The sequence below is a fragment of the Panthera uncia genome, chromosome D1 (genome assembly GCF_023721935.1).
Source record: "Panthera uncia isolate 11264 chromosome D1, Puncia_PCG_1.0, whole genome shotgun sequence".
Taxonomy (NCBI): Eukaryota; Metazoa; Chordata; class Mammalia; order Carnivora; family Felidae; genus Panthera; species Panthera uncia.
The window spans coordinates 37,211,750-37,225,791 of NC_064808.1; the positions used below are offsets into that span (position 1 = coordinate 37,211,750).

The window sequence follows — 14,042 nt, forward strand, 5'->3', positions numbered from 1 at the left end:
TGTGCTGACAGCTCAGAGCCTGGAGCTTGTTTCAGATTCTGTGTCTCCCTCTCTCTGACCCTCCCCTGTTCATGCTCTGTCTCTCTCTGTCTCAAAAATAAATAAATGTTAAAAAAATTTTTTTAAGATTTCAAAAGAGGGGCAACCTGGGTGGCTCAGTCAGTTGAGCGTCCAACTTTGGCTCAGGTCATGATCTCACAGCTTGTGAGTTCAAGCCCCACATCAGGCTCTGTGCTGACAGCTCAGAGCCTGGAGCCTGCTTCGGATTCTGTGTCTCCCTCTCTCTCTGCCCCTAACCCACTCGCATTGTCTCCATCTCTCTCAAAAATAAACATTAAAAAAATTTTTTTTTGAAAATTTCAAAAGAGAAAAACCCTGAAAGTAGCTTTAAATTTTTTGCTTAGACAAGAAGAAATGTGTATTTATTAAGAGCAGGCCACTTCATGTGCAGAATCATCTTTCACCTTACAGCAACCTGCAAAGTAGATGACCACCTCCCTTTTTCTGACCAGGAAACTAAGCTGAGACATGAAACAGTGCAGAAGAGCCCGAACCTCCAGTCTCCATCACTCCAACTCTGAGGTCTGCTCTTTCTACAACAGTTGGCCATTCCACTTCCTTCTCACCTGTCTTTGGGAAGTTCCCTCCTCTGCTTTAATTGAGAATAAAGACTCTACATTCCACTCTCGGACACTTAGATGGCCCTCATACTGAGGCAGCTCTCACCCCCAACTCCACTACCTTGCCCCAATGGAACAAGCATGTCACCCTTTCATGTCTGTGAAGTCGACACTGGCTTGACGCCTCCACCTTTCAGTGACAAGAACCTACACTTCCTCCTAATCTACACCACACTTGGCCTCGAAGCCATACCTCCTCTCCAACACATGCTACCTCTCTTTCTCTGGGCTGACCCACAAACAGCCAATTTATTATGCTGACAACATCCCTTCAGAAGAAGAAACAGGGTCCATCACTTCCCTTTGAGGCTGAGATCGAACTCAACGATTGAAAAGAGAACTTTTGGTCCTCACCTCTGCTGAAGATGTACATGGAGACCCTCTGCTCCAGCAAAATTGGTCCATTCTCTGCACCTCTCCACCCTGCCCCCAAAAGTTCCATTTTCCTGCATTTCTCCTGTAGCTGCCCACACCGTTCTTCCTGTTTAATACATCCTTCTGTTTCCCTGACCTGCCAGAATTCTGGCCCTTCCCAGAGCCATCACTCTGTGTGATCTTCCCGAGCCACCGACCTAATGTATTAAAAGCCTTTATGCAGTTTTTGGCTCAGTTTTACTGCTACTAGATAGGTCAACCTAAATAGGTAAAGGAAGGTTTATCGGAACTCAGGTTCCCCAGAAGCAGACTCTGACACATGAATTTGGGAGCAAGTGATTTCAGCACTTCAAGGAAATGCTCCCAGGAGAAGGGGAAGGACAGAAGGAGCAGACATGGAAGCCTCAACCTACCTCCATTCCAGGTAGCACTTGAGGATTCAAACATCAGAACTGGTCTGGCCTCAAGGCCTTCAAAGCAAGGGAACAAGGCTTCTAACTCCTACACTCTGTCAATCATAGACTACAGGCTGCCTGGGGGATAAATGAACTCCCAGACACTTCTGATCTCTGTGTAGTGGCTACAGAGGCCAACAGGCAGTGCTCTGAGGAAAGTTAGGTGCCAGCCTTCAGAAGCAAAGCCCATAAAAAGCAGGCAAAGGGCACAGAGAACCTACAAGAGATCTGAGGGGAGGGTACCTACAAAGGGTACCTTGTCTGCTGCAAGGTAGGTAGGGCCAGCTTCACAGCATGTGACCAGTGGTTGCACAAGGTCCTGCACTCTGAAGGGTTCCACTGTGCCATCACCATCTGGAAATTCTTGGTAACTTTGCCTTTGACTTTGTGTTTTGTAAATCAAGTCCCAAGAGAGGATGGAACACTCAATGGGTTGGGAGCTTCTGTTCCTGGGAAGCTCCACCTCCCACCTCCCTGGACAGGTTCTCAGTCACAGGCTTCACTGTTCCCTGGTATCCAAGCCCACGGGTACACGTAGGCTGTGGACTACTAAAGTTAGTATTAAAAACTAAAATTGGCCAGGAGGCTCAAATTCAAGATGGTGCCACAGGAAGATCCTGAATTCAATTCTTCCCACAGACATGCGGAGTCTACAGCTACTTATGCAACAATTTCTTCTGGAAAAAAAACGAAGTCCAGCCGAGCTCAGTGAGCAAATAAGGAAAAAAGCATCCAAATGGAAGCAGGTAGGAGAGGCTGGGACACAACCTCACTATAAACCCTACCCTTGGCATGGAGACCCACAATCAGGAGGGAACTCAAAACCCAGAGCTTCTACCGTAGGGGCTAAGGGTTTGAACTCCACATTGGGAAGCCTGGCTTTTGAGACCTGTACTTCTGAGACAAGCCCCCACACCCACAAGCCCCCAAAGCTGTTATGATCTGAGAAACTGCTCTTGAAGGGCTCCTGCACTCAGACTCATGAGGTCGGGGCCCAGCTCAGAGGCAGCTGATCTGCCTAGACTTTGAGGAAAAGCAGCTCATTCACATATATTGAAGCATTGCCCTGAGGGGCTGGCATCTAATTTAACACATCCAGGAGCCTGTGGGAATACTCTCCAGGACCACGACTAGGGGGTGCCATCTTCACGCTCCTCCTCTGCTGTGCTCCAGCCAGCAAGTGCCGCCTCACACCTCCCTCTGCCACATTCCTGAGCACCACCCTCTCCCAGAAGGGAGCTTTTACACTCATCTGGTGCCTGAGTTTTTTTGTGGCCGCTGCTCAGGGGACACTACTTGATCACCTGGTTCTAAAACCCACAGGAAGTTTGCATTCCCAGGTCCCAGGGGACTTAAACAATGGGAAAGAGGTCTGGGCAGACGGAAATATGCTGCCAAGTCTCTCTGTAAAAGAGGCCCATTTGTTTGCCCAGGTGCTTTGGCCTGGGGGCGGGCTTCTGGATTGGCACACTTTAGAGACCTATGGAGGAGGCCTTCAGAGAGTGGAGGCTGATGGACAGTCTTTGCCCTCTCCTTGGCTACAACTCACCTATCTCTCTCAGGAAGCTTCTATACTTGTCTTAGATTATCATTACTTTAAACTCCTAAAATAGAATCCTCTTTCCTCAAACTTAAAACCCTTATATGGTTCCCACTATCTATAGAGACTTTAGTCCAAATTTTCAACATGGCCTCAAAGCTTTGAGATGATCTAGCTTCTACCTACCTCTATAGTACCACCCCTCACTCCTCAGCTTCCCCAACACACACAATGTGCCAATCACTGACCCCACCCCCTTTTTCCTTCCCAAAATCATAGCAACCAATTTCTGGAATGTTGTCTTCCCATCTCTTACTCCTTCTCCTTCAGCCTGTCCAATAGTCACCTTTATTTATACAACCACAATCCTTTCTGAAGGCTTCCTTAGCTTACTATGACCCTTCAGAATTGACCCTAATACCTTTATTCCTTAAACACATACTGCTACAATACTTCATGACATCTGTCCATCTTCCCTACTAGCTTATGTGATCCTTAGAATAGAAATTCTGGATTATTCGCCTTAGTATTCCTATGTCCAGCACAGTTCCCGCATAGAGTAAACACACAATAATACTCATTGAAGGTTCTTAAATATGACTTTCTTAAAGACTTCAAGAGGACATAGAATGTGGTTTCATAGGAGCAAAGACTACCAGAAGACAGAAGATAGGCGAGAAAGACACTCATGAGTGGTCTTTGGAGAGTTAACAAGAAAACCTCTTTGCCAAAGGTAAGTTCTTAGTGCAAAGAAAATCTACCAATGTGTTCAACAGCAACAAGGCCTCAGCTAGGGGCATGCTCTCAAGGATACAACGCCCAAATTCCAAGGCATGTTGTATAGTCCATCAATTGTAAATACATTTGCAAAAGTACAGCTTACCTGTGTTCTAGCTCTCGAATGGAGACGATCACTCCTGAAGTCGATGGCTTTTGCTGTACAGTGGCCAAAAAGGTGAATTCGCTCTTATTCCGGAACAGCTGGATTAACTTCTCACTCACATGAGGGGCTGCATGGATCTCTCTTTCTGTTTCTAGGAGTCAGAAAGGAAAAACAGAAACAGACAGGGACCAAGAGAACAAGGAGGAGAAGGAAGGAATACAGAAGAAGAAGAGGGAAAAAGAGAAGAAGAGAAAAGATGCAGTTAAAAATGTCCACAGGATCCACATCCTATCTATCATCCTCCCCCACCCCCACCGCAACCCCACCACTCACCAATACTTTGTTTTCAGGTACCATCCACCATTTCATACAGCAGCATTCATTCAATGCAAAACCCAGAAATGCCACCTCTGTCACTGTACCCCCTTGTCACTTGGACAAGTTCACAATTGGTCAGCCAGTGATTTTCTGACAAATTTTGACAGGACATTGGGCAATGTGGCCTGCTACAAACAGATGAAGTTGCTGTTAAAAACAAAAACAAAAACAAAAACAAAAACAAAAACAAAGGTGAGAGATAGGGGCGCCTAGGCCGCTCAGTAGATAAAGCGTCTGACTTCGGCTCAGGTCATGATCTCACAGTCCATGGGTTCGAGCCCCACATCAGGCTTTGTGCTGACAGTTCAGAGCCTGGAGTCTGCTTCAGATTCTTTCTCTCTCTCTCTCTCTCTCTCTCTCTCTCTCTCTCTCTTTCTCTGCCCCTCCCCCGCTCATACTCACTCACTCTTCCTTGCTCGCTCTTTCTCTCCAAATAAATATTAAAAATTAAAAAAAAAAAAGTGAGAGACAAATAAACGGATCCTAAATTCACAGAAGCCTGTGTTTAGGATCCAAATGCCACTCAGCAGCTTCCAATTTCACTTTTCCCAGGGGACCCCATTTCTTTTGCTCCACAATTTGTAGAGGGAAACCTGTCCTTGTTTTGTACCCAGCAGAGATTTACAAGTGTTAATAAGGACAGACATCTCCATTTTTGCTTGAAGAATACAAGGCATGTTCATGATCCATAAGCGTGCCTGGAATTTCTCTGTAAACATGGAGTGGCTGACCCTGCTCATGAAATATTGAAGTTGAGGTCAATTCAGCAGGCTTAGAGGTATGGGAATCCAGCTAATACTGCTCCTGGCCAGGAATTCTACAAATTCTGCATGATAAGACAATTCATCATTTCATACTCAGACTCTCCCTTATCACGATAAACTAGGCACTCTCATTATTTTACACTATACTTCCTCAAATCAGAAACTGGCCACCAACAGAACAGAATTAGAGCAAACTATTCAGAGACAACAAAAGGATACCAAAGGCATGTTTGGTGGCCTTTACTCATGCCCTGAACACATCCTCTTTGGGGGAACTCCTTGGTTACTTCTCCAAGAGTCTGAAAAAGAAAGATCTTCAAAAGCTGTGTTGCCCAAGCTACATCACAGACTATATGGACCTTGAAGACCCTCATCCTAAAAGCAGGGCTTCTGGGGTGCCTGGATGGCTCAGTCAGTTGGGCATCTGGCTCCTCATTTCAGCTTAGGTCACAATCCCAGAGTTGTGGGATCAAGCCCCACATTGGGAGGGCTTGCTCAGCATGAAGCCCTTTTAAGATTCTCTCTCTCTGCCTCTGCCCCCTCCTTCTTTATAGCACAAGCTCTATTATAATGTTAAAAAATAAAGTAAAATAAAAAGAGTGGCTTCCAACAGAAAAAAAATCCTCAAGTACCTGACCTTGGGCCTCAGTCTCCTCATCTACAAAATGAGGGAGATGGTGAACTAGGTCATTTCTCAGGGTCTCTCCATCCTGGTGTAATTCTACAAGTTGCTGTTTGAAGTTTGCAGCAAAGAACAGCACCATCTTCAAGCTGTAGAAGTCAGCTTTGCAAGGTGAGAAGCATGGTTGGTCCTCCAGAGTGGGGGCACCTAACCCAGGCATAGCACCCAAGATAAAACCTACCTGGACATTTGCTTTTCTACCCAAAGAAAGTCCTTCACTACTGTGCTGTCAAGTGGCAAGCTTTCAACTTTTGTCAAGGGTAGAGATAAGAGCCATTTAGGGAATGCTTCTATACCTTCTCCAAAATCCCAGCCGAAGACTTGAAAAGATAATATTCGCGATCTATTAAAACATATGAACTCATCACTTTGTAAACTAGAGATCATTAGCAAATGTTTGTTAACGTTTTTATTACTGCTGGGTAAAAATCCTAATAAATTCCACCTAGAATTTAGTGCAGGAAGAAAAAAAACACATCTGAGATTAACTTACATCTTTCTTTTTCCCTTTTTGCTATTTCCTTCTTTATTCATCTATAAGGAATTAGCTGGTTGGCAGTGTTGGCCCAGAGAGCTCATTAGAGGATTCTAAAGCTTGAGTCCAGTGCAAAGTGAGCAACGTTCAAGCAGCATGATATTCATAACACTTTCCCCCAGCAGGCCTATCAGTGGCGAGTGTCCTCACCTGTCACTCCATTCTCTCAGACATCATCCCAGCACCAATGGCCAATGACACTGCAGTGTGTCTATGTGCCATCCCAACCTCTCCCTTAAGCTACAGATACATCTTCAATATCCTTAATATCTCCACATGAAGGTCTAATAAGCATTTCAGAATTTATATACCTATGACAGAGCTCTTGTTATTCGCCACCGCCACCAACCCTCTATTTCTCTTGGAGTTCCCAGTCTCAGCAAATGGGACCTCTCAGTTCAAGCCACAAAGACCAGAACTTGTCCCAGAGTCTTCCCTTTCTTCCACCCTTCAGATACTACTCAAGAGCAAATCGTGAGGGCTCCCATGTCTGGAATCCGTCCACCTTCACCCAATTCTGCTCTGAAACTCTTACCCAAGCTGCCACCCTCTCTTAGTGGGGCACCTCCAACAGCTTCCTAACTGGTCTCCCTGCTTGTATTGACTTCTCTTCTCCATTCTACACAGCAGCCCAAAGGCTCATCCTAAAGCTTAGAGCAGCATCCTTTCAGGCTCTTGCTAAAAACCCTTCCATGGCTTCCCAGTCCTCCCAGGATAAAAATCCAGGCTTTTTAGCATGGCCTGCAAGGTCGCACACCAATTGACTCTTGCCAAACTCCCCCACCCAATTCCATACTCTTCTGTCATACCCAAGCCCACTCCTGCCTCAGGGCCTTTGTGCTACTCTTCCCTTTTCCCCACAGAGCTCTTCCCCCCACCCTTCCCATGCCTGGCTCCTTTAGCTCATACTGCAATTTCAACCTCCTGGTCACTCCCTCCAAAGCAGGTTCTCCTTTGATATCGAACACACCTCTCTGGTTATTTTCTCCACACCACTTAATTATTATGATCCATTTTTCCCTTCTATTACTCATGATCTTTTTTACCATATTTTCTTTCCCCTCTAGACTAGAAGCTCCACAAGGACAGGCACAGTCATTCATTCATTGTTGTATCCACAGTTCTCAGTGCCTGGCATGAAACAGGCATCCAATACAGACTTACTGCATTTATTTTCTATTTTATCTTTATCATTTCTATTATTATGTCAAGTAACCACAAATATTACAGTCAGAAACCAATAAGATACCCTTTGGAAAAGGAGAAGATAAATGGACACTTATCAAGTGTCAGTGGTTATCAGATTAAAGAAAATCACTTTCGGTGCCAATTCGACCCCTCCCATTTATAGGACACCCCATCTAACGGTCTAATCCAACTCAACCACACTGCTGCTCACCCAACCCTCCTACAGAACTGAGCATTTCCTCTGCCAGCTTCTCACTTCTTTTTTGTAAATGACTGGCACACTGAAACAGAGATACCCCGTTAGCACTCATCAGAGTGAAATGTAAAAAAAAGTCATCTATTTTCAAACATTGAGACTTTATGTGCATTCTCATTTTCAGAAAAGCTCTCTCAAGTAAATGCTTACCATAATTCAGCTGCTAAAAGAACACCAGGACGTAATCTCACTTATTACAACGTATAAGAACACTAAACCAGTTTTCAAGAGACTAAAGACTACCAAGTTTTATAGATAACTAGCTATGTGACCTTGGATAAGGCACTTTACCCTTCTGAGTCTCACACTCCCTATCTGAAAACTGAGATGACTAGAGATCAGGGAGTTCAAGTTCTTCCCAGGCCTCAACATTCCATTTCTATTCATGGAAATGAATAGTCACCTGGCAAAAGAGGGTACTGAAGGTGTTTTCTACACATGAAACAACTAGATTCTATAATTTCTCTCCTCTGCTGATTTTCCAAATCAACATAAATGTAAAGTTGTCAATTACTGGAACCAGTGATAGGTCACCTACTTCGCAGTAAATGGGTTTTTTCCCCCTACGTTTAAAAAAGCAACCAATGAAAGCCAATTAAGGAGAATCTATACTGAATATTGTACTGGCATGTGCAACCACTATAATGTGCTTGCTATATTATTTAAGAATATTCAATTCTTCTAGAGAGAAGAAAAACAAGTGGGATGAATAAAGCTTGTAGGGAGTGTTAAATATAGACAGCAAGTTAGATACTTGTGAAACGTGTTAATCGTCGATCAAATAAATGAAACATAGGTGTGTTGAACATAGATAAAAAGGATTGACTAAGCATGTTACCTATAAATAGAATGGGGTGGGAAAACCAAGTCATAACGTACATATCACACCACCTTCAGGATGACAGCTATGTCAACCTTAAATCGGATAGCCATCTGTGACACTCATCCCATTCCCATTCTGGCCCCACTTGTACTCTGCCTGAAAAAATGTTAATCAAACCCATCACTCTCACCAGATTAACTGGTAACTAAAGCTGGGACCAGAAGTACTTGCCCTCTCCAAGACAGGATACACGTTAGCATCTGGCACCTCCCACTTAATGAAATTCACCTCCCACCACCACCACCACCCTTTATATAACCTCTATTCCTGTCCATGTAACCGCTGAATCAGCAAAGAAGCTGATGGGGCAAAGACTGAATACATGAACAATGCTAGACCCAGGAATCTGGTGGGGTGGCCCATCTTTCACCCAGCCTGTACCCTATACTCCTACTCCATTTCTTTCCCCTGCTTCCTCCTGGACATTTTGACTTTACTTAATAAGCTGCATGATTCAAGCATCTGAATTTGGTTGGTGAGGCGGTTTTGTGACCTCTAGGGAGCATACTTGGACTCTACCATTGCATCAGGGTAATCTCCCATACAAACCACCACTTACAGTGAACATTTTACACTTAAAAAAAAAAAATGTCATTCCGAACATCCAGAAATTTTACACGATCTAGTTAAGAAGTGCTACATCAGCAGCAAGGGTTAAGTGCTTTTTTCTTTCCTAGGATGAAATGGCTCTACCTAGTCATTTTTACAGGCTAAAAATGCTAATGTGATGATTAAGCATCAGTTAAAAAAAGAAGTACTGGGTGAAGGGAGGAGGTCAAAGAAATTATGGTATTCACACACTCTTGTCTGCCTGATACAGAAGCAACTTCATTTCCCTTTTGCTTGATGACAGGGTGAGGATTGTGAGCCAGTATAAATACGGCTCCTGCCTTTGAGGATAGCCGCAGAAGCAAGGTTGTCACCTGCGGACAACAGGTAGAGCAGGGCAATGCACAACAGAAGGAGGGGACCAGCAGAGGCTGGGAAGGGCATGGTGGAAGATAGATCTTTGAGCCAGAGTCCAAAAAGATGACTAAGCATTTACAAGGCAGGAGAAAGAGGGTACTCATTGCAGGATTGCTGTGCAGAAGTGAACACCCATGTGTTTTCCATTATCCTGGCATTTTTCTTTCTCTGCAAGTATCTCTCTCACTGAAAGTCCAGTAGCACAGCAGCTACTCAGCCTAATATCGGAGGAAACTCTCCACTGGTCAGCTAGTGGGGGGGGGGGGGGGGAGCAAGAACAGCAGCAGCCAGAAACATGACAGAACAAACACCCAGGCAGCCCACCTCAGCCTTGATGGATGGAAGATGTAGGTGACATCTTAGTAATGACAACATGTTTACACAGAGAACCTCACAATATGGCAGAATCCAGACAGAGATGCAGCACGTCCTTCTAGCCTGTGTCCCAGGTAAGCTCACAGTAAGATTGGCCCCAAAAAGGTAAAGCAACACTTACCAACTCAAAATGGCAGATGGCTTTTCATTTCTGAGCACAGAGAAAGTTGGCCAATTCATAACTGCCAACTGTCCATGGGACAATTTGTGTGATTGGGGGCGGGGGACAGATGTTCCACAGTTAGGTTCTGCAGCCCTTCTTTAACAAAGTCTGAGGTGACTCACCCAAGCGGCTTTAAAGAAACTGAAATCACCAGCAGAAAGTAGTGGGGACGCTAGGAGACTCCCGGTTAATGTGTAAGGGATTTCTACCTCCACTGGCAAATTCACAATGACATCCCATTAAACCTCCATTAGCTCCAGAAGCCAGAATAAGTAAACATGTGTACAGCTCATTGTGGTACCAAGTGCTGGGCTGACTGCTTTGCACATATCACTTACAGTAGCCTTAGGAGTAGCCATTGTTATCTTTCCTCCTTTATACACGAGGAAACTAAAGCTTACAGAATTTAATTTTCTAAAAGACACTGGGCTAGGAAGCCATGGGGAGATTCCAACCCAGCAGTCTCGTTTCTCAAGCTACACTTATCACTCTGCTACATCTACTATTCACCGAGGTGCATGATCTCTATGCTTGATTTTCGCAGAAAAGGGACAAAGCATCATCATATACCCGATGGCTGACACTTTGTAGTCACTTGGGAAATATTTATGAGCAATCTATTTGCACAATCCCCGAACTAAGTATCAATATCCCCCCACCCATTTTTATAGGTGAAGAAATTGAGGCAAACAAGTTTGAAAGCTTTACAAAGCAAGTCAATGGGGAGAAAAATGGAGTCTTGCCCCAGCAGAGTCCTCCAAGAAACACCATGGCATTCACCTGACACCCTTACCTACTTTTTCTTCCTCCTCTTTCCCTACCCCGACCCCTCCTCACTCTTCCACTCCAGCCACACAAGCTTACTTTCTCTTCTTCCCAGGGCCATGCTCCTCCACACTTAGCACATTCTCATTCTCCTTCTCCATTCTCTCTTCTTTTGTTTACCAGCTTAATTGCTACTCCTTCAGCTTTCTCTGACCAGCTTTCTCTGACCACCTCAAGCCAGCTCAGGTTCCTGTATTAGGTGTTTCTCATATTTATCAGAGCCATCAAGGTTTTGTGTGTGTAATCATTTATGGTGTATCATCATTTCATTAACAGCCTTCATGCCTACCAGACTACAAATCCCACGAGGAATGGTTTATCAGTAAATACCCCACACTCTGTACAGTGCCCGGCACATGGTAGAGCTTCAAATGTTTGTTGCCTTAATAATCTATCTTGAATCTCAAGTCTGGAACACAGTGTAACAAAGGAGGCTCACCAAAGACACTCAACTGTAACCCCAACCTGTTGAGAAAGAGCACATGAAAAAACGAGCTGCCTAAAGAATAATAAAGCTAGCTGAGCATCCCCAACTCTATTGGGGGACTCACCCTAAGGAATCCTGTGACATGTTTTTCATAATTACTGTGTGGCTCCATTGAAAGAGATTCTGGTGCCTCCATAATTTTACTTATTAGATAGGCATGGTAAGGCAGCTAAAGCTCTTCTTATAAACATTTAAAAATACCAGTAAGAACAACCAAGGAATCCACTTGTCACAAGAAATTAGCATACCAAGATCACTCCTTCTCTTTAGGCTTCCTCCCCACACGGGCACTGCAACCTACCAGTGATCAAGCCCCCTCCCTGGTCTACCTCCCTCCACCCTCCGTCTCAGTGGGACACCTCAGAATATAGAGAGAGAAAGCATGAATGCCAGATTTATCTGAATCCTAGGTCAGGAAAACAAAAGACTGATGAAAAGATGTCAATATGAGACTATATTATAAAAGGTTTGGACTTCATTTATTGGACATATAAGTCATGGGGATGAAACATACAGCATGGTGACTACAATACTGTAGTGTATATTTCAAAGTAGCTAAGGATAGATTTTAAAAGTTCTCATCAAAAGAAAAAAATTGTAGGGGCATTTTGGTGGCTCAGTAAGTTCAGCGTCCAACTCTTGGTTTGGGCTCAGGTCATGATCCCACAGTTCATGAATTCAAGCCCTGCATCAGGCTCTGCACTTACAGTGCAGAGGGATTCTCGCTCTCTCCCTCTCTCTGTCACTCCCTTACTTGCACTTTCTCCAAAAAATAAATTGAAAAAGAAAAAGAAAAAAATTTTCATTGTGGTGATGGTTAACTTATTATCGAATTATTTTGCAATATATACAGATATTAAATCATTATGTGGTACACCTGAAACTGGTAGGTTATCAATTACATCTCAATTTCCCTGGAAGGGAAATAAGACCACATTGTATGCCAAAGCTATCTAGCAGTAAGGAGTTTAGACTACATTCATCGGATGGAAAATTATGTAGAGAACAAGGATATCAAAAGTATTAGAACATAGGAAATACCTAAGTGATAATGTCAAATGTGTACAAACATATAGCATATCAAGTACACATTAAGGTCGGAGTAACACATGGCTTAAAGACAGGAATGGCCATCCATCAGGAGGTCAACAATCAGGAGCTAACATGAAATTTCTCCTTTCCACATATCTCAATTTTTCAAGTCAGAAAATTATCATTAAAAAGGTATGCTAAAATGGTCAAGCACATCATGGAAACAGAGGAGAAATAAGAGCATCCTACAAAAGAAAATAAGAACCAATCACCTTGCTTTTAATCACATAATTGTGTCCTTTAAGTCAGTGAGCACATCAGACTCTCTCCAGTCAATCTTAACCGGGTCTGGCTTCCTATGGAATACCACATCCCTCCTTAATAGAGACCTGTCAGCTCCCAGTATATCCAGCTGGGGCACTTCAGCAGGGAGATGCTGCCCATAACAGCTCAAGATGAGGTAGATTTTGGCAGTAATTGAGAGCACAACCTCTTCAGGTATCATTTTAAGCCACAGTATCAAGAGTCTGATAAACCCAAGGGCATGCCCACCATAGTGCCTGAAGTCACATGCACAAAAGGTCATCAGGTGCAGGCAAAAACATTGTTCCCAGAGCATCCCAGGATGCTCTCCCGATTCTTATAAAAGCCACGAGGGTAGTCTTTGTCCCTGCCCCCTATGATCTATCCATTCATTCACTTTTTCATTAGCTCATCTACTACCTTTAAAACTTTGAGCACTCCTCTAAACCAAGTACTATGAACACATAACTAAGACCTCTTCCAGTCACAAGGGGTGAAGAGTCCAGGATTAAAGACACAAACGTACATGAAGGGGAATGGTTTAGTTCAGAGCCATAAGTGGGCATGCTCAAGAAGCATCACAAGGCTGATGCTCCTCCTCAAAGACTTGACCTTCCCATTAAGGGGCAGTACAGGATAGTCGTTAAGGGTTCAGGCTCTGGAGCCCGACTATTTGGTTCAGATGCCAGCTTTGCCACTTAGCAGAGAGGACCTTGGCCAAATTAACCTGTGCCTCAAGGTTCTTCATCTGTAAAATGGGAATAAAATTGCATCTACCCCATGGGGAAAGTGTGAAGATTCAACCAGTACACATTAAGCTCTTGAAATAGTACATGTCACATAGGACACACATGACAATTTTTAGTTTATGTGGAACACAGCTGAGGCAGGCCTTGGGTCCTGGAGGGTTGGAGTAGAACCTGTACCAGCAACTGCCACACCATGAGACACTTCTTGCTGCAGCTGTCATGGCTGTGGCCCGTTAGGAGGGCAACAGGCAGGTGAGCAAGGGTTGCCAGCCACAGTTGGAGGCAGTTAATAGCCATTCTCTCTTTTCTTAAATTAAAAACTGGTCATAGTCTATGGGGCTCCCAGCTCCTTCAATCTAGGTCTAGCCAGCCAACATCCAGAACATTTTTGAGTTTTTATGGTGTGCTAGATGTCAACCTGAATACTTGAAACTACCTGATTTAGTCCTCACAGCAGCCTAGTGATGTCAATACTACTACTTCCATTTTATGAGGCACAAAGAGTTAAGAAGCTTCCTGCTAA

At 44.1% G+C, this 14,042-nt stretch overlaps 1 protein-coding gene across 2 annotated transcripts in view; it reads right to left on the reverse strand.

Moving 5' to 3' along the window:
• NELL1 (neural EGFL like 1) overlaps positions 1 to 14,042 on the reverse strand; it is an 877,100-nt gene that overhangs the window by 789,358 nt on the left and 73,700 nt on the right. For both annotated transcript variants that reach the window (XM_049649290.1, XM_049649281.1), the window contains exon 3: positions 3,934 to 4,084. In XM_049649290.1, the coding sequence (XP_049505247.1) occupies positions 3,934 to 4,084 (151 nt within the window). The remainder of the gene's footprint in view (positions 1 to 3,933; positions 4,085 to 14,042) is intronic.